Raw genomic sequence first — 18,954 nt, 5'->3', positions numbered from 1 at the left:
CTGATCATTTATGTATACATTTGTCTATATCTATCTCGATTCGTTTTGGCTGTTACAAACAACCGTTATGTGAACAAAATTAATATACCCTTGTGCACAAGTGCGCTCGGGTATAAACATATTATAAGATAACATAACATGGCATAGACTAACATAACTTAAAATAACAAAAAAATATCTTAGTCTTTAGTTTAATATTTTTCTTTGGCCATCAATTGCTCTATCTCTATCTTTGTTCATATCATTTTTCTATTTCTATATTTTTATTTTTATGTTTATGTTTATATTTATGTCTTAAAATTTATCTTTATTGTCTTTCAGGCTTACAGTAATTAAATATCAGGGCCCTGGATATTTTCTCCGAAGCTAATTTTTCTGCAACAGACGTTAGACAACCTGTAGCAAACAATAACTCATCAGAGATTTTCATTTCTGCAGCTGGAAAGATTCTATCGAATATGCTTATCTCTCGTAGTTCCCAGACTGGCTCTAGCACTCAACGCATTTCGAAAAGGTTTTTGAAGTGAAGCTTCTTTAGCGGCGGTTGGTTGGTTGGGTATTCTCGGGACTTTTCGCTGTAATAACCGGCATTTAGTTATCGATATTTGTATCGATATTTTTATCGATTTTGTTTTCGACTTTGTTTTCGATACTTTGATCGATTTTGTTACAGATTTTTATCGATATTATTATCAATATTTTTTATTTGTTATCGACAATTTTATCGGTTTTGTTATCGATACGCATGATATGACGTCATTTGGCATCACATTTCCACTCTATATCACATGAAATCTAAACACTTTACTTTTATAAGAACAATAGAGAATAAAGATAGAAATAAAGATAAAGGAAAACAGAATAACATAAATGAAATTAGAACGAAAACGGATAAAATACAAGCTTAAGCAAATGCACACTTACATATATGTAAATATTGGTTATAAGACAAACTAGATATGTAACGTAAGTTTCACTTCTCCGGTGTGGCTTAGGCGCACCTTCTTTTTTTTCTTGATTATCTCTAGAATTATAGAAAAGGCCCATTATTGCATTTTATATTAGGGACTGTATGCTCTAATAAATGTAGTGAGACACGATCACGACCACCACTGCAGAGATGGGTTGGTAACCGAAAGTGAATCAAAGGTTACAAAATTACACCAATAGTAGTTACGAAGACTTACGAACCGTATGCATTTTCGTGGATAAACTTGCATACATACATATTTATTTGCATATCCTATTCGCTTTTCGAAGTTAGATGACCGTAGGGCGCCATTTTGCTGAAGCCAGTGCCATAGCGTTGTCGCCACCATAAGTAGATACGTGCGCACATTGGTCAAGCAGGAATAAAACAAAAATCAAAAATAACAACAACCACATGAAAGCAAACCAAAAAATGTTGGTAGTATTGCAAGTGCCACGAAAAAAGCGAAACTTTGGCGACACTAAAAGTTACTGCAAGTGGCTAGTGTTGCACTGGCAAATGACGTTGAGTGCAGCAACACTTACGCTAACAGCAAAAGCAACGATGCTGCACACAGAAAAGCTATAACAAAAAAGGTAAACAAAACAAGTAAGAAAGTCTAAGTTCGGGCGGAGCCGAACATTAAATACCCGGCGCAAGTATTAAATATATGTTTTTTCACCCTTCCGAAACCTTCCGCTAGATGGTAAGCCGAGGTGTATCAATTTTGAGTAAATTAGCGTCCTTCAATTTCGAAATATTGAAGTTTCAAGCATTTCTTAAATTTACCGTTATATGAGAATCGGCCGTTATTTTAGTCCGATTTCAATAATTTTCAACGTTTTGCTTACACGTGGCAAGTACAATAACCATACCGAGTTTGGTACAAATTGGTAGAACGGTTACCGATATACTTATATGTGATCATAAGTGGGCGGTGCCACGCCCATTTTCCAAAATTTTACCATAAACGTATTTCTTGGTAAAGAATTGTTGCAAGCATCAATTTTGAATAAATTAGCTTCAATATTTACTGATTTATCGAAGATTTTGTATTTCTCTAAATTACCGTTATATGGGATGTGGGCGTGGTTATTGTCCGATTTTAAAAAGTTTCGGCGGTTTTTTATGCTGTACGAAGGCCAACAACTGTGCCAAGTTTGGAAGAAATTGGTGCAGCGGTTACCAAGATATACACATGTAACCATAAGTGGGCGTGGCTACGCCCATTTTCCAAAAATTTATAATATTCTTATTTTTCGTCTAAAAATTATTGTAAATATCAATTTTGAGTGAATTATCTTCAGTAGTTACTAAAATATCGCAGTTTTCGTATTTCTGGAAATTACCGTTATATGGGAAGTGGGCGTGGTTAAAGTCCGATTTCGCCCATTTTCAATACCAACCTACCTTGGATTAAGGGAAACCTACATACCAAATTTCGTTAAGATATCTCAATTTTTGCTCGAGTTATCGTGTACACGGACAGACGGACAGACGGACAGACGGACAGACGGACGGACAGACAGACATGGCTTAATCGATTTCTTTTTTCATCCTGATCATTTATGTATACATTTGTCTATATCTATCTCGATTCGTTTTGGCTGTTACAAACAACCGTTATGTGAACAAAATTAATATACCCTTGTGCACAAGTGCGCTCGGGTATAAAAATACCTATCAAAAGCCGTTCTATGCTCTATGTTGTTTTTGTGCTTGTCACTTTTATAGCGCTACATGTCGCTGGCGCTAATCTTGATCGTGTGCCAATTTCAGTTCAGCCAATACGATTTCCCATCACTGAGCTCCTCTGCGTGTGAATTGCGCAATCTGCAAATTGACTTTGTTACGTTGATGTGTGTGTGTGTGCGTGTTCATAACCAGTTTACATATCGAGCCCTAACCGCCAAAAAGACATAAGCGACATTTTTTTCAAAATTTTATTTTTCATGCAGAAATATGACTATAGAAAATTTTGAGAAAATTTCACTTACGTCTCTTTGGTGGTTAGGCTTGGATATGTATGTATGTATCTATAGCGCATGTTACGTTTTGATCCTTAAAATCTCATACTGCATTCATACTATATGTGCTATACACGCAGTGATTTAAAAAAAAAAACAATAGTTAAACTGATAAAAACTGCAAGAATGTCGGAGCAGAAATTTTCGTGTTTTTTTTGTGGTTTTGTAAGGTACGCAGGCCACAGTAAACTTGTTAAACTCATACCCATGATTTTGTATAAAATTTTTCCAATCAATTAGTTCAATCTGCAAAATATTTTCGACAATAAGCCACTAAAAGAACTAAATATTTAGTTTTATAAATTTCAAAAACTTTCGTTTCTGTTTTTGTTTATTTTTGTCTTTTGGCGGTTTTCCACTAGCGTACACCATTCGGACAGCGGCAATACTTTTAAGTAAAGCTCAAAGCAAATTTGTGGTTTTCACATCATTTCACCGACGACAAGGAAAACTTTAGTTGCAGACACATACGCACATATGTATATACATACTTACATAAAAGCATGTCTGTACATACATATATTGGTCAAGTGTGCCTTTTAAGTCAAAGATTTTTCGCCCTGCTCTTGCTGCCACTGTTGCGGCCGATAGAAACCTCAGACCACCATAATGGTTTGGTTAGAGTTTACGTACTAGAAATTCTACGAGCACTTAATTTTAATTAATAAACTACGTAAAAATCTCTTAATTTTTTTTATTTACATATAGTGAGTTAAATGAAGTTAACAGTTCCGCTGCATGTATAAATGTATTCGTATACAATATTTCCTGCATGACTGCTGGTGTAGCAAGTAAATAAGTAATTACTGGGGAAGTTTGCAATTTGTAAGGCTTTTATAAAGGGTGATTCATGAGAATTTTTTTTCCTCGGTAAAATTAGTTACCATTTACAAAATTCAATATAAAATTGAAAACTATTAGCTTGCTGTAGCGATTTAGAGGCACCTGCCCACGGGCGAAGCCCTTACAAGCTTTGTATACATTTAGTATAGAAAAGTATAGAAAGTTTGAAATAGCTTTGCCCGCGGGCAAGCTGATGCCCAACACCGCTCTAAAGAGACTAACTCACTTCTAAAACGGTGATGGGCATCGCCTTGCCCGCGGGCAAAGCTCTTTTAAGCTTTCTATACAATTTGTATTGACGCACGCAGGGCAAAAGCTCTCTCTGCCTGTCGCTGCTATAAAATAATGCTCGAAAGCTTGAAAATTTCTCTCTCTGGAGGACCATGCTTTGCTCCTGACTTCTTTAAATATTGTCAGTGAGCTTTCAACGATAAATACGAAATATAACTGTTACGAAAACAAGCTTAAGATCTAGAGAAATTATTTCAGCAATGACGATCCGCGAGAGTTTTTACTATAATATAAATCTTGTAAAAGCTTCTAACGCGAAACAAATTTTGGATTTAATTCAGTCACAATAAAAAGCTTCAAACATGTACAGCCTCGTTTTTTATACGCACGTAATTTTGGGCTTTCTATAAAGCTCGTTTTTTTGCGCATATACGTTTACCTAAAATATTGGACGAGCTTGTGTTGTGCGTTCTGACATCATAATATACGGAGTACGGACATTACATACCAAAAGAGAAAGCCAAATATTTACCAAAATGTTTAAGTGCTTAATGTTTATTTTAGTTACAATAGGTTGGAGTGCATGTCGATGATGTGAAAACTTTAAGATGAAAGTTTATTTAAAAGACTATATGTCTTTTCCTATGCATTGTATCAGAACATATGCTCCTCAGATTTTAATGTGAGTCTCAAAGCTTTAAAATGAGCTTTTATATAAATTGCTCCTTAGATTTTAATGTGAGTCTCAAAGCTTTCAAATGAGCTTTTATGTTAAAACTTTCACATGATCTATGCGTATGCATGGTATCAGGGCACAAAAATGCCCCTTAGATTTAAAAGTTAGTGAAAAAAGCTTTTAACTGAGCTTTCATGTTAAAACTTTCACACGAGCTTTCATGGGTCAGACAGCTTTTCGCAAAAACGCAGATTGAGCAAATAATGGCTGTATTATAGCTATTTGCGTAGTAACTTACATCGTTAGTTTCATGTTACAATGTTTGAAAATGTCGATCACACCCTTTACGAAAATAAATTAAGACCCATTGCACATCTGCTCTAACTTCTAACCAACTGGCATCATCTGAAAATGTCGAATAACTTTAAGTCCAAGAGTTTTCTAACAAACACACAAATACGTGTATGAGCATATGCTAAATAACGGTACTTACATTTATTAAACTATGTACGGAAGTACACTTTAACATACAAATACCCCGCATATATCGCACGCCGTCTTTTAAAGAGGCACAACTCAAAAAAAAAAATGTTGGTCGATTTTTTACATAAATCAATTCTTAGGATTTTTCTCAAATTATTTAAAATATTTTTTATTTTCATAATTGTATTCTCTTACTAGAAAGCTGCTGTTATACCTGTTTTGGCATCAATTGCGTTGAATTTTAACGATCCACAAGCAATTATATTTCCGGATCCGATTTCTGAGTTGTGCCTCTTTTGAAGACGCTGTGCGAAATGCATTTATATGCTGAAGCTTTCATAAGTGCCAGCTGACATGAAACGAGAAAAGTATTGCAATTTCGTATACGTATGTACATGCCCACAGTTTTACCTTATGTAGGCGCTAACATACACATGCAAATAGTTATAACACATAACTTTCTGTACGAGCCTTGCAACTCGAACTACATACATACATATATGTGTATGTGCGGCATTGCAACAGACCGCAACGCAGTGAGAAAATTGTGAAGTTTATTAACTTTTAAACGTTGCAACATTTAACATTTAACAAAGTGCCATGGATGACCAACATTACCCTATGCTATGCTACTTAAGCTTACGAGCTGTACATATATAAGCGCCATAGCGACTATGAGTTTTTAGTTGTGGAGACCGATGGAAATGCTGGTCCACAAGCGAATTAAAAATGTCACGAATGTCCTTAATTGCTGTAGAAGTAGTTAGGTACAAAATGCAGCACCCTCATAGATATATGTACATATGGTTATGATGTGTCGCTACTGTGTACACATACACTCTAATTTAGCCACGGCTACCGAGTTTTGTCTTAATTTTGCTTATGTCCATTTCATATTTTGCAAAATATGCACTGAGTACTTCCGAGCAAAGAGTAAAACATAGCCTCTAGTGGTGCCTCCAAATTTGCATTTATATAATAGATACAATCACGCACACACCAGGCATGGTGTACTTAATTTGCGGAAAAAAATGTACCTAAAAGCAGACGAATACAAATTATACTTAGTGCACATTTTGTAAATATTTCGCATCTCGTCAAATGTCTTTTTTACAGCAAACAATTCATAGGGAATATATGCCTTTACCACGAGATACCTAATTTTGAGATTAATCTTCTCCAATAAGTAAAACTTTGTTCAAACTGGAAGAACTTTTGAGGCTAAGTTTTAGACAAGGCGAATCATTCTCGCGCGTCAAGATTGCTTGACCGGCCACTACTCTCTGGAAGCTCTTTTGACCATACTTTTAATAAATTTGTGCGCTCCCATCCACTATAAAAGTTTTGCTATCGCATTCGCTTGGCGTTTTCGTATGTCGCCAAAGTCAATCGTAATTTTTTATTAGTTCCATTTAAAAATGCGTTTTGATTAATTTCCCAAAAAATACGATTAAATTTGAACCCTTCGATGTTTTACTCAAGCCTTACCGTGACGATGAGAAAGAAGGAAAAGAGTATATTACTTAAATGCTACAAAGAATTTTGTTTACTTAGGAGCCGACATACTGTCAGTCTGGGATCGAACGAAATACAATTGATCGTTCTTATCTGCTCGTAAGAAACAAGTTTGATCAAGTGTTCATTCGAGTACATCTCAAGCTAAAATGAATGCGCCTGCACTTGGTTGCTATATCTACTTGCAAGCAGCAAATAAATACCGTAAAATATATTTGGATATGTTGAAAATGTACCGAAAATGGTACATATATACCATAGTGTACTTTCGAATTAAATAAGGGCGGAAAAGAGTACAATTGTACCTACTCCTCCATCACTGACACACAAGTGCTGGTGGCTAAGCTAGTCTATATTAACCACACAAAAATTAAATGGGAATGCTAACACAGTACGTTTTTAGCTTGTTGCTCAGTTCAGAGGTTTGACTGTGACGTTGTGTCGCACTGTAGAGCATGACCTTATCGCTGCAACAAGCATAAAACCAGCGAATACACAAATATTTTTTTTTGCCAAAAAAAAAATGAAAGCAGTTCACTTTTTACAGCAATCAAGGTTTCTCCCTTATTTCTGCAGCTCGTTTGGTGATTAGAATAGTAGGAATGATGCACATCCTGACATACATAGCACGCTCAAAGGTGTTCCTACATATGTAAATACTATACGCAATGTGCACTAAACACATACACTTGCATACCTACATATTCAGTATAAATGTCGCATTGCTAAGGTCCTCACCTCAGCGTATCAGATCCAGACGAACTTGACTGACGGGCCGTGCGGGCACTCGGTTAAAGGTAGATATGTACTTGCGATAAAAGTACACATAAATGAATATATTATTATTAGGAAATGCATGTCTATTTAAGTATGCAAACAACACTTATACTCGAACATTGCTATGTATGCACAATAGGGTAGTCCAAATTAAGTAAAGTCGTAATTTTAATGCTCTCACTCCAAGGATTGTTCTATATAGAAAAAAGGAAAGCGCTATTTTTTATTTTAAAATCAAGAAATATTTAGAGGTCGCTCAAAGCGCTAAAAGTGTTACATATATTTTATATGGAAAAAACTACTTTTCTTGAAAATGGTATGGAATTCTTGAAAATCAATATTTTGCAATCGAAAAACTCTGGTTCTCTTCAGAAGACTTCCAATAACAATATCCAATTGTTTATTTAAAAAAATTTTAATACTAAAGATTTTTTATTTATCCCCCCATTGCATTTTCTAGGGGTTTTGGCAGACCTATAAAATATAGTTTCTATGAGAAAAAGTTAAAAAAAAATAATTGGGTATTATTATTGGGAATCTTCCGAAGAGAAACAGAGTTTTCCAATCAAAAAATATTGATTTTCAAGATTTTTTTTTGGTATAGAACAATCCTAGGGGGTGAGAACATTAAATTCCGACTTTACTTTTTTTTACATGCATTTTTGCGCCACCCTAATGTACATTGATATGCATGCTTTCAACTATAATGCAAATGTTGCAAAGCACGATCCCATATTAAAATTTGTTTGTGGGTTTAAGTTATTTAGCACTTAACGTAGATTTTTGGCTTTTTTGCTCAAGGTTTCGTTAATTTTTTTCAACATAAAATAGTCGTCGAGCACAGTTTGTATAGTAGAAAATGGCTGAAAAAAATACCAAAAATCAACTGTAAGTCCTGGCTACCTCAAAATTTGCGCTATTATTCTAAAATGGAATGGCATACAAGGTTGCTTTCATTTATTTAACTGTTTAATAAAAAAAAGTAGCGGAAAAAATTTGTTTCATTAGAAATTCTTATTTTGCGAGCGCTAACTGAAAAATTAAGATAGGTTGAACGATAACGAAATTTTCATATGAAAAAAAAGAAAAAACATGTATATTCAAATCGACCCTTTTGCGCGAAATTATCCTATGTGCCGCAAACCAAATTTTACCTTGTAAAGCATCTTTCCACTTTTCAATATTAAAAAAAAAAAAAATCTATTCCATTTTTGTTTGTCTGGTATTAAAATTATTAAGTTGATTCGTAAGATACGCGTGATTAATTGGAACCACTTTTTTAAAGCTGAGTAACGAAAAATTGCAAACATCTCGAAAACTTATCCATAGAAAAAGATTTACTCGATTTTTGGAATCAAAGAGCGATTTTACATAGGAATTTGAACAAGGCATCCTGTAAACAAGCAAAAAACACAAATTTGGGATCCAGTGTAATTGGCGTTACAGGTGGCGCGTTTGATGGAGGAGAACACGTAGCAATGTATAAGGACGAAGCTCACGTCTCTCTACTTAACCAAGACGACAATAAGGCGACTTAAGAACAACAAGACCCCCGAAGCCGACGGTATACCGGTTGAGCTATTCAAATCCGGTGACGAACATTTTTTACATACTATCTAAAAACTTTAAGCAGCAACCAGTACATGGATATAAAATCACGCCAACTAAATACTTACTAACAATAATCTCTTAAGGCTTGGCTCTTTTCTCTCTACCTCACACTATCAACATAAGCTTGTCTCAGTATGTCATTGTATTTATTTCGCTGCCACTTGACTCGGTACTTTTCGCAATAAAATATCAAGTAATTTGATCAGTTGGGTAATAAAATTTGCTCCTTGGTCAAACAACTTAAAAAAATGTACAGAAAAAAAGTTAGCAACAACTACCGTTAACATTGAAAAACTCTATTATACTCGTACGTGCACATATAAGTACATACATACATATTTTGTAATAAAATAAGTATATACTTACTCACATAAATTACAGAAGTTATTACAACAAATCCGATGCTGTCATACTAACGAGCAAAGTAACAAATAACATTTGTACCTTTAGTTTTGTGCCAACCAAGCAGTAAGCAACGCATTACATCCTCTGGAGAACTAGTTAGTGTTAGTGCCATACTGGACATTTCGTCAATCACATTTGACTAGCTCAAAGTGTATGCAAAAGTGGTTAAGTAATAGCTACTTACAATATAATAATAATAGATTGGCGCTTTCACATATGTTAGTGTTTGGCCGAGCTTCTCCTCCGACTTGTGGCGTTCGCCTTGATGTTGTCACACAGAGCGGAGGGACCTACAGTTTTACGCCGACTCCGAACGGCGATTGTATTTTTATGAGAAGCTGTTTTTCATGGCAGAAATACACTCGGAGGTTTGCCATTGCCTGCCGAGGGACGACCGCTGTTAAGAAAAAACCTTTTTCTATATTTTTTGGGATGTTGCTTTGACCAGGTCTTGAACTCAGGTGCTGATGTGTGTAAGCGCGCACTGCTTACCACTACACCACAGCGGCCGACTTACAATACTAATACTAATTTTACCTTGCTGGTTGCCACCCTGGTGACAAACAATTACTAAGTTTACCATTTTCATTCCAAAACTCCTGCAACCTACAGCCATTTGGTGGCTGTAATGAATTTCAGTAGGTCATACAGGCATGGTTGGATGGGTATCTCAGTTTTCCTTATTGCATTTCGGTAATCAATGTATGCCCGAGGTGTTTAGTCCCTAAAGTCTTAGCTCTCCAGGCCCCATGCATAAAAAGTTGGCTTAAGTTCAGACTCAGAACTTATACTGAAATTGAGTGGGAGTTCAAACTTACTCATCCCTCTCAGTTTCACTGCCGGTTTCATAGCCACTTCTTTTAAGGAAAGATCGATAGGGGTCAGGTTGAGGATAGAATTTAGCGCTTCTCTCGGGCAGGATCTTAGTGCATCCATTACTGCGGCACCTGTTTGTAGTATTTCATAAGGAGTTCTTCACTCGAGTTACATTTATGGTTTTAAGTCGACGGACAAAAGTGTCAGAAGACTACAGGCCGAAAACTGCTGAATGAGCGTATTCATATATATATACATTAGGGAGGGTAAATTTGTGTGGGGAATTTTTCAACTATGCAAATTTTGACCATGTTTTCTTCGGCAAATTTGCTTAGTATTAAACGCAGAGTCCTCCTATGCTATAAACGCATAGTAAAAAAAAAAAAATAAAAAATTTTACCCGCCCTAATATACCTCCGTACATACATATTTCACTATAACGGCTTTAAGTTTCAATATTTTCTTTTAATACATTTTTCAATGCCTTTTACTTTTCTACTTTTCCAATTACTTAGTCCAATTTGCTGCTGGGCACATCAACATTTATGAACCTTACACGTTTTATCCTTTCAATGCCACATTGAGTCTACAGTTTATTGCTTTTGCCTGCTTTTATATGCTTTCCGATGTTTCAGATTTTATGTATTTTTCTTTTTTTTTTTTTTGGTCCGCTGCGTCTGTCTGACAATGCGTTGCGTATTATTACATTTCAATGTACGTGCGTATGTATTGCTCGCGTGTGGGTGCGTGTGCACGTTTTCCGCGTGTAAGTGGAACGCACATGTATCTCTATATATTTTATGTGTTTATGTATAGTTTTTCTACTTCTTTTTTGCGCATCCTTTTTTCAAGCTTCAATGATTTTTATTATTATTTTAAGTACAAACTCGCATTTGCCCTTCGCCTTGTGTGTAAGTCGGTACACATGTAATTGCAGGAAGGACTGCATGCGTATGTTAGCTAAAATATTGTTATGTGCGCTAACAAACTACTGGCTAACAACAGTAAACGTAATGACAGCAACCAAAAACAGCAATCAAAGCTAACTTCTGATCACTGAAAATCTCGAATAAGAGGCGTGTAGCGTTGCAAGATAAAGAGTTTTAGGAAGTAAAAGTATTTATGTATATAAAATTTAATTTCTCTTGCGCTTTCGCGCCGTTGATAATAACGCATTGCCTGCAATAATTTTATTAGTTAGGTATATAACAAAATTTTCTACGCAAAGTATTAATCACCGTTTTTTACTCGAAACTACTTGCCTTCAGCACTAGGTTTGCTTGCATTTTGTCCGGGGAATTGTTTCATTTGCGAAAACATCATAATTTTCCGCTTTTTTAATTTCACCTGCCGGCCCTTTGTATGCATTAGTGTCGCATTCTGTGGTTTTCGCACAGCTAAAGTGCTACCCAGAGCGCACTCAAGCACGCTCTTCTTCTATTTTCATAAATGCATACACACATACGCACATACGCACATGTGCACCCACCTACATTCATACCGGCAAGCATAGTTTTGGCCTTTGCATTGGATAATAGCAACTCTTTGTTGCATAAATTACAGCTTGCCAACACTTTATGTGCGCGGTTTAGCTGCAAAAGCATAGCCTGCTCTAGCAAGGGCGTACATATGTACATGCGTATGTATGCGTGGCTTCGCTTACACAGAAATTTACAACAATGTGCAAAGCTATGCTAATTTATTTGCAACTTGGCGCTACCACTTTCCGCTGGTTAGCTTTGCGCTGTACACTTTGCACTTGGCGGCAACAACTAAACACTCTGTGGTGGCAGGAGCTTGGGTGTACATACTTGTGCTAATACTACTGCATACAAGTACTACTTCTTATAGCTATTTTTGTGAGTTTTAGCCCACGCACATACATACATACATACTAATTTTTGAGCTGTACCTACAAGCATCCGTTTCCGGCGCTTAGCGCGCCTCGAATACCTGAAAAAACCAACGTTCCATACACTCTACTGTGCGCCTTTGTTCGCCCACTTAGGTTATTTTAGGGTAGTCTCCCACTCAGCCAACGCATAAATCTTACTTTGTTATTCTGCACGCTTGGTTTGTTAGCTTGCAGCAGTGGCGTAGCCAGGGGGGACGGGCGGTTGATCTATCCGCCCATTCGTCATTGAACTATAATTATTTACTTTTGAATTAATAACACAATACTATTTTATCCTTCTGATTTAAAATTTTTTTATTTCAGACGGATGACAAATTATCTTTTAATGAATATATGAGTAGTCCACTTGCAAACAGCGTTATGTGATTTTATAAAAGTAAGCCATAAATTTAAAAAAAAACGTGTACGACAACAAGTAACATCCGAAATGTATCTTTTTTTATTACCTGAAAATTTGGATAGATAAGAGCCTAATAGCATTAAAAAAATAAAATTGCAGTACTGTTGATTTGCAAATTTTATATTTAAGAATTTAATATTGCAAGTTTTGAAACAGTAACTTTTACATAGCTAGCTTTTTTCAGCTTTTCGCGTTCTCTGCTCTAGGAAGATTGGTTTGGTAAATAAAAACTTACTTACTTCTTTTTTGCGACCTCTTCCACTACACGGTTAAAAATTTCGCTTTAAATTTAAAACTTTTTGGACTACATATAGGACCAAACTAAATTCAGTTTCAAATACAAACCTTCCAAGTTTAAAAAAAGAGAGCACATACATATGTTGGGTTTAGAATTTAAACAGTTCGATTTAAATTTTAAATCCAAACATTGTCATAATCAAGAATAAAAAATAAAAAATCTTAAATTTCATGCTGCGTCTGATGGGGATTGAACCCGGACAGCCTTGGTAGCAACCAATTGTATCAAACAGCTTTGCACACTCAGCTACAGCCACGCATGTAAATGTGCTTTTCTATGTTGAGTTTGAATCAACACCACATTTCGCTGTGCGCAAACATTTTCTATTTCGGTTTAGATTTGAAACCAAATTTTCTATACATATATGAAACCTAGAAACTAGAATTAAAACATTTTGGTTTGATTTTTACACCACGAACTTTTTGGACTAAAATTTAAACCACAATATATTAAAAATTGCTTAAAACTATTGACTGGTTTAAAAAGTAGACTATAAAAGATTAAAAAAGGCAGTAGTCCCAGCGCGGTTTAAAAATTAAACCCAAATTTTTGACCGTGTAGGCACCGAAACTAACATGTTTTCTTGCAGTTTTCTAAGTTCATACGAAGAGGAGACTTTTGAAAGTGTATAAATATGTATTATAGCGACTTTTGCAAGAGTAGTTAACATTTCATGCTATTTTTTTCAGAATATAGAAAAATTTTTCACTCTGCTGTTAGTGGACATGAAACCCACCAAAAACTAAAAACCTAAAAAAAAATTACATAGTGCATTTTGCAAGTGGACTACTCAATTGTTGAATATGCTATCTTATTTGTCCCTTCTTTTTATACAATTAAGGAGCGGCGGCTGAATGGTTTAACGATATTAGCGGTACATAATGATGTACCGATTACAACTCAAGAAATAATTGAAAAAATATGTGTTAAGCAACGAACATTAAAAATCGCTTTATAAGTAATAAGATTTTTTAGACTTGTACATAAATAAAAGTAAATAGATACGTGTAAATATATAAATATGCAGATATATTTAATGTGTAAGAACTGAAGTGTATACTAACGAAACTTCTACAAAACAAAACTGGATTACAAACTAATTAATTAAAATGGTGCAGTAATTTAATTTTTTTATGTTTAAATAAAGCATGAATTCCCCATGGAATAACCGAGTAGACAAAAAATATATAACGGTAAAAATGGCACATACATACATATATGAAGGAATGCCTACAGGCAACGCCTCTATCCAATGTGTATCACAACTTTAAGTTATCGATGGAAATTTTTTTTAATCCCTCCCCCCCTTCGCCAAATCCTGGCTACGCCACTGGCTTGCAGTTAGCAGCTACGTGGCGTTGCAGTATTTTTGTGTTATTGTTGGTTTCACCATTAACCCTTATCATACACTTTTCACTTTTTGCTCCAGCTATACTTGCTGCCTCCTCTACGAAGGCATTCCTCCTAATATTAAAATATAATGCCGTAAATTATGTTGAATTTTGTAATGCGAATCCGTGAGCTGATATCTCATATGTATATATATATATATGAGCTGATATATATATATATATATATATATATACTAGCAAATGCCCGCTTGCTTCGCGGCGCCTAATAATATCTTTCGCGTTGGCCAATTCAAAAATAGCGTTTCAAAGCAAAAGCAGTCTGTAAGGCAAACATTTTTAGTTCACACATATAAACTTTCACTTTGTGCGACTGAGTGGGCTATAAAACTGCATACTCAAAATCTTTCTATAAAATCGAATTGAAAAAGCTCGAAATTTACTAGACGCCATACGAAATTTCGCATCACTTCTTTAAAGATTCGAATTTTGGGTGCACCGTGCGGTGTTGATAAGGTTACCAGACATACGCTTACCAATTTAGAATCAAATATAGCGTTCAGGGCACTGATAGCCGCCTGTCTATAAGAGTATATCGATAGCTGAGTGGAAGAAACGACCTATTTCAGAAAAAATTTCAAGAACGCCTAACTTCAGAATTTGGTTGAAGAACGCTCTACCGCTCTGCCGCCGATTCAAAAATGCCCTATCTCTATATATTTTCAAGTGAGACAGAGCGTTTTTGGACTGAATTTAGAGAAAGGGCGTGTTCATCTACCAAATTCTGAGGTGGAGTTGTGTTTCAATAAAATTCTGAAATAGGGCGTTCTTGAAAAATTTTCCGAGATAGGGCGTTTTCGAACTGCTTGCCGAGATAGGTCGATCTTCCACGCAGGTGACGATTCACTCTCCTACCCAACTGACGTTTCACACCGGTGTGTGTACCGCTTCCCTAATGGCAGCTACTTATTTAGACAGGCTTGCTTATATTTAGACAGGCGGAACTTAACGTAAATTAATGCCACGACAAAGTCGGTTTCATTTTGCTTTTCTCAGTTCTAAGTTACGTTAAGTTCATTTAAGTAAAGTTGCCATAATCAGACCTATAGTTATGTTCAGCTTGAATTGAAGCGCAAGCGTTGGATTGAATGTAAATGCATTCAGTCTTGAAGATTCTACAGTGTAGCATATGCTAATAAAGTCCCATTGCACGTTGCTTTTTAAAATTTTACGAGGGCATACTCAAATATACATACATACATACATGCTAATATAAATCTTTTGATTACTTTAGCATTGGAATTACACTTTTCACGCACTCATACGCTTTGCGCAAATGCTCTTTTTTTTTGTTTTTAACGGGATAACTGGATTTTTGTAACTTGCTATTGTGTCTTTTTTTTTTGGTGCGCTTGCATATGCAAAACTTCGACAAACAAGAAACCATCACAAAAAATGGGAAAATTCTATGATTTGTGAATTTTACTTTCGCTTACTGTGAGAATTTCAGCAGCTGTTGAATTAACGAGAAAGCAAACCGTTGATTTTTTGATTTTTTTCCCCCTCTAGGTATATCCTATGTATGTATGTATGTATGTGTGTATGTATGTATGTATATGTAGGTACCATTATGCAAGTGAAATGTAAAGCGAACTAGCTGAGCTATTTTGCCAACAAAAATATGAATCGAACAAATAAAAGCGCAGTTAATGGAAGTGGAGGGGAAGGAAAAAAAAAAAACGAATGAAATACAAGCGCTACACAGAAAATCCAGAAATATTTAATTCACTTTACACAACGCTAATTTGCACCAGTTTTCCAACTTTTCCACCAACCAGCTAACACACAAAAATTGTGCCAACATTTAGCTGCAGGCATCAAATTTTCCATGATGTTAATAACCTTGCCTTGTTTGGCTTTTCATGAGATTTGACCTAAAATAAATTAGCATAAAAGGTACAACACACACACACACACACACACACACACACAAACGCGCACTTACATACGCGCGCGGGAAACTTTCGGAAACGGAAATTCATTCGAATCTAAACTAGCAATGGCCACCAGCTAGTACATACTGGCGAACAAAATGTCAACTAATCCGCAGCCCCACTTCTGCAGAGCTTAGCGTTAACGCACAACCAACGCCAAATAAACAAGAGCGCCCAGCTGATACACTATTGTATTTGTATTTGTATTGTTACTTCCGTCATATCAGCTGTGACGCATTATTGGCTTCATCACAATGCATAAAGAAGCCGCGCGCCCGCGCTTATGACAATTTGCCATTTTGTAGCGCCAAAGAAGCTTGGAGGCTGCGTGTGGCGGCGCGTGAAACTAAAAAAACACAAAATACAAAAAAAAAACGCTTTGATTTAATGCTTCAGCGATTTGCGATTGTGAGCGGCTTTATGCAAATTTCTGTGTCTGTGGGGGTTTGTGCATGTATACATACAAGCATCCACATGTACCCTGCAGGGAAAGCTGCTAGTTAGTTGTGAACTACAATGCTACCAGTTGGCATTTCAGCCACAACTAGTTCACGTTCTATCCCTTTTCAAAGTTAGGAACTGTGTTTTTAATATGGCGGGGTCGAAAGAAATGTCAACTATTCGCTCCAGTTGACGGGATAGTCTGCCACTTCATTCACCGTGAGAGGAATAAGTACATTTTGCTGGCGGCGCTCCAACAGTCGCAGTGGGACACAGAACAAAGCTCGGGCGCGTCATTCGAGAGGTTCAAGATTGGAATTCTCGGTAAATGTTTTTAAGTGTATTTTTTAAATATTTTTTGCTTTTGATTAATGTTTTAATTGTAATTTTTATATTGTAATGTTTTGAAAGAAAAAAAGTAATTCATTTAATTTTTAAGTTATTTGAGTATTAAGTTTTTTACAAATGAAATTAAATTTACGATTTTTAATTTTTATTTAAGTTGAAATATTTGGCTTCAGGGTTGCCAACTTGGCTCAAACCGTGCCATTTTTGGCCTTATTTTACATCAAATGGCACTTAATTTTTCAATTTCGAAAATAGTAATATTTCAATACTTTTTTGTGAAGTCCTTTGCGTGTACTTCTTTTTCTCAACTAAAATTTTCTAATTTCTAAATATTATTCAGCTGGTTTATATTGTTTTGGCATTGCACTTTTGCTTTGCTTTTTTTTTTTTGCTTTTGAAATGTGCTCTCTTATCTTATTGCTAAATGGGAAGCATTTATAAGGATGACACCTTTTTTGGCTCTTTTATTTTTCTATTTGGCACATTTTGGCACTTTTTTTATCCTCAATATGGACCCTCATAGCTAAAGAGAGTTGGCAGCCCTGTTTGGCTTACTTAACTTTAATCACCACCAAGTGAACTCGAATTGGGTATCTCAGAACCACAGGCGATAGCCTTTGAGCAGGGCGTTTTTGTATTGGCTTTGCAAATTCAAAGGCAGATGTCCCTGATCGCAAAAAATGTTCCAAAATCGTCGAGCTGTTACGGCACCGCGCACACCAGTTAATGAAGTGGTATTTTTACTGAATGATATGGCTTTTCCCTGCAGGATAGTTGTGGGTGTGCGCGTGTATGTGGTGAGCCACCGCTTCACAAAGGGGACTGATGTTTATATAATTGGTTTATGTTTGTAGACATACTTTTAGGCGGTATAAATTTTATTTTGATTTCAAATACACACACATACATACATACATACATACATATGTATACATACATACATATATACATGTGTACACATACAATACATACTTTTATGTATGTACGCGTACCTACTTTTAAATTTATTTGCCTTTTTTCTATTGGCAAAGCTGACAGTTCAGCGGAGCGCAAACACAGATGAAATCTGAAGGTGGTTTACATAACGGAAAATTCTCCTCCTCCATACATCTGTATGCTCATATGTACGTTTGTATGTGTTTGTAGGTCGCATAGACCCCATCCATCCGTAAATGCTGTGATTTATGGCTGGCAAATGATTTATTTGCATATTTTATTTTTATTATTAGAATTTCATTTTTTCCCAACGAGGAATTGCAATTTAAAATCGGCTCGGCGGTGCCTGATGATGCATACAAATTAGTTTAATTAGTACGACATTCAAATATAAGCGCTTAGCTTAAATAAAATTTGCACTCATAACAAGTTGCAGTTGGTACTCAGTGTGTCAGCGACTTAAATTGACTTGATGGCGGTGATAATTGTGCCACGGCTTAATATTTTTGTTTTTATAAATAATTGACTTTTTTAAAACTTACGCTTTTACTAATTTGTGATAAATTCGAAATTCGTTGTAGTATTGAGCAGCTAAATATTGGTTTGTGATTTTTAAAGCCTTTGATGTTTATTTAATTACCTGGAAAGAGAGTTAAACGTAATTAGTTGAGGCTTATGATGAAAGTTAAATTATATAAATAAATAATTATGTCATTAATTATTCACTAAAATCAACAATTGCATTGAGCTTGAGGCCAATTTTACGAAAAACTCTTATTGGAAAAACAACAAAAATTCACATTGGCGTATTCAATGGCTATGTGAACCTCAATAAATATTAAATAATAAAATATTAAATAAACGTAATTTAGAAGAAGCAGTCTTGTTTTGATATTTTATTGTAAAATTATGAATCATC

General features: G+C 35.5%; 1 protein-coding gene across 1 annotated transcript in view; it reads right to left on the bottom strand.

Moving 5' to 3' along the window:
• The window catches only part of LOC108381478 (dendritic arbor reduction protein 1-like), a gene marked incomplete at its 5' end in the record, with an annotated part of 138,668 nt that extends 120,004 nt beyond the window's left edge, over window positions 1-18,664 (bottom strand). Inside the window, one exon of the mRNA XM_017637896.1 lies at window positions 18,578-18,664. Within this exon, the coding sequence (XP_017493385.1) occupies window positions 18,578-18,664 (87 nt within the window). The remainder of the gene's footprint in view (window positions 1-18,577) is intronic.
• Between the last annotated feature and the right edge of the window lie 290 nt (window positions 18,665-18,954).

Source organism: Rhagoletis zephyria, unplaced genomic scaffold (genome assembly GCF_001687245.7).
Source record: "Rhagoletis zephyria isolate East Lansing unplaced genomic scaffold, Rhagoletis_zephyria_1.1 Rzeph_scaffold_00137, whole genome shotgun sequence".
NCBI classification, from domain to species: Eukaryota; Metazoa; Arthropoda; class Insecta; order Diptera; family Tephritidae; genus Rhagoletis; species Rhagoletis zephyria.
Note: the sequence above shows the minus strand (reverse complement) of the source record. Positions and strands in the feature narration are given on the sequence as shown.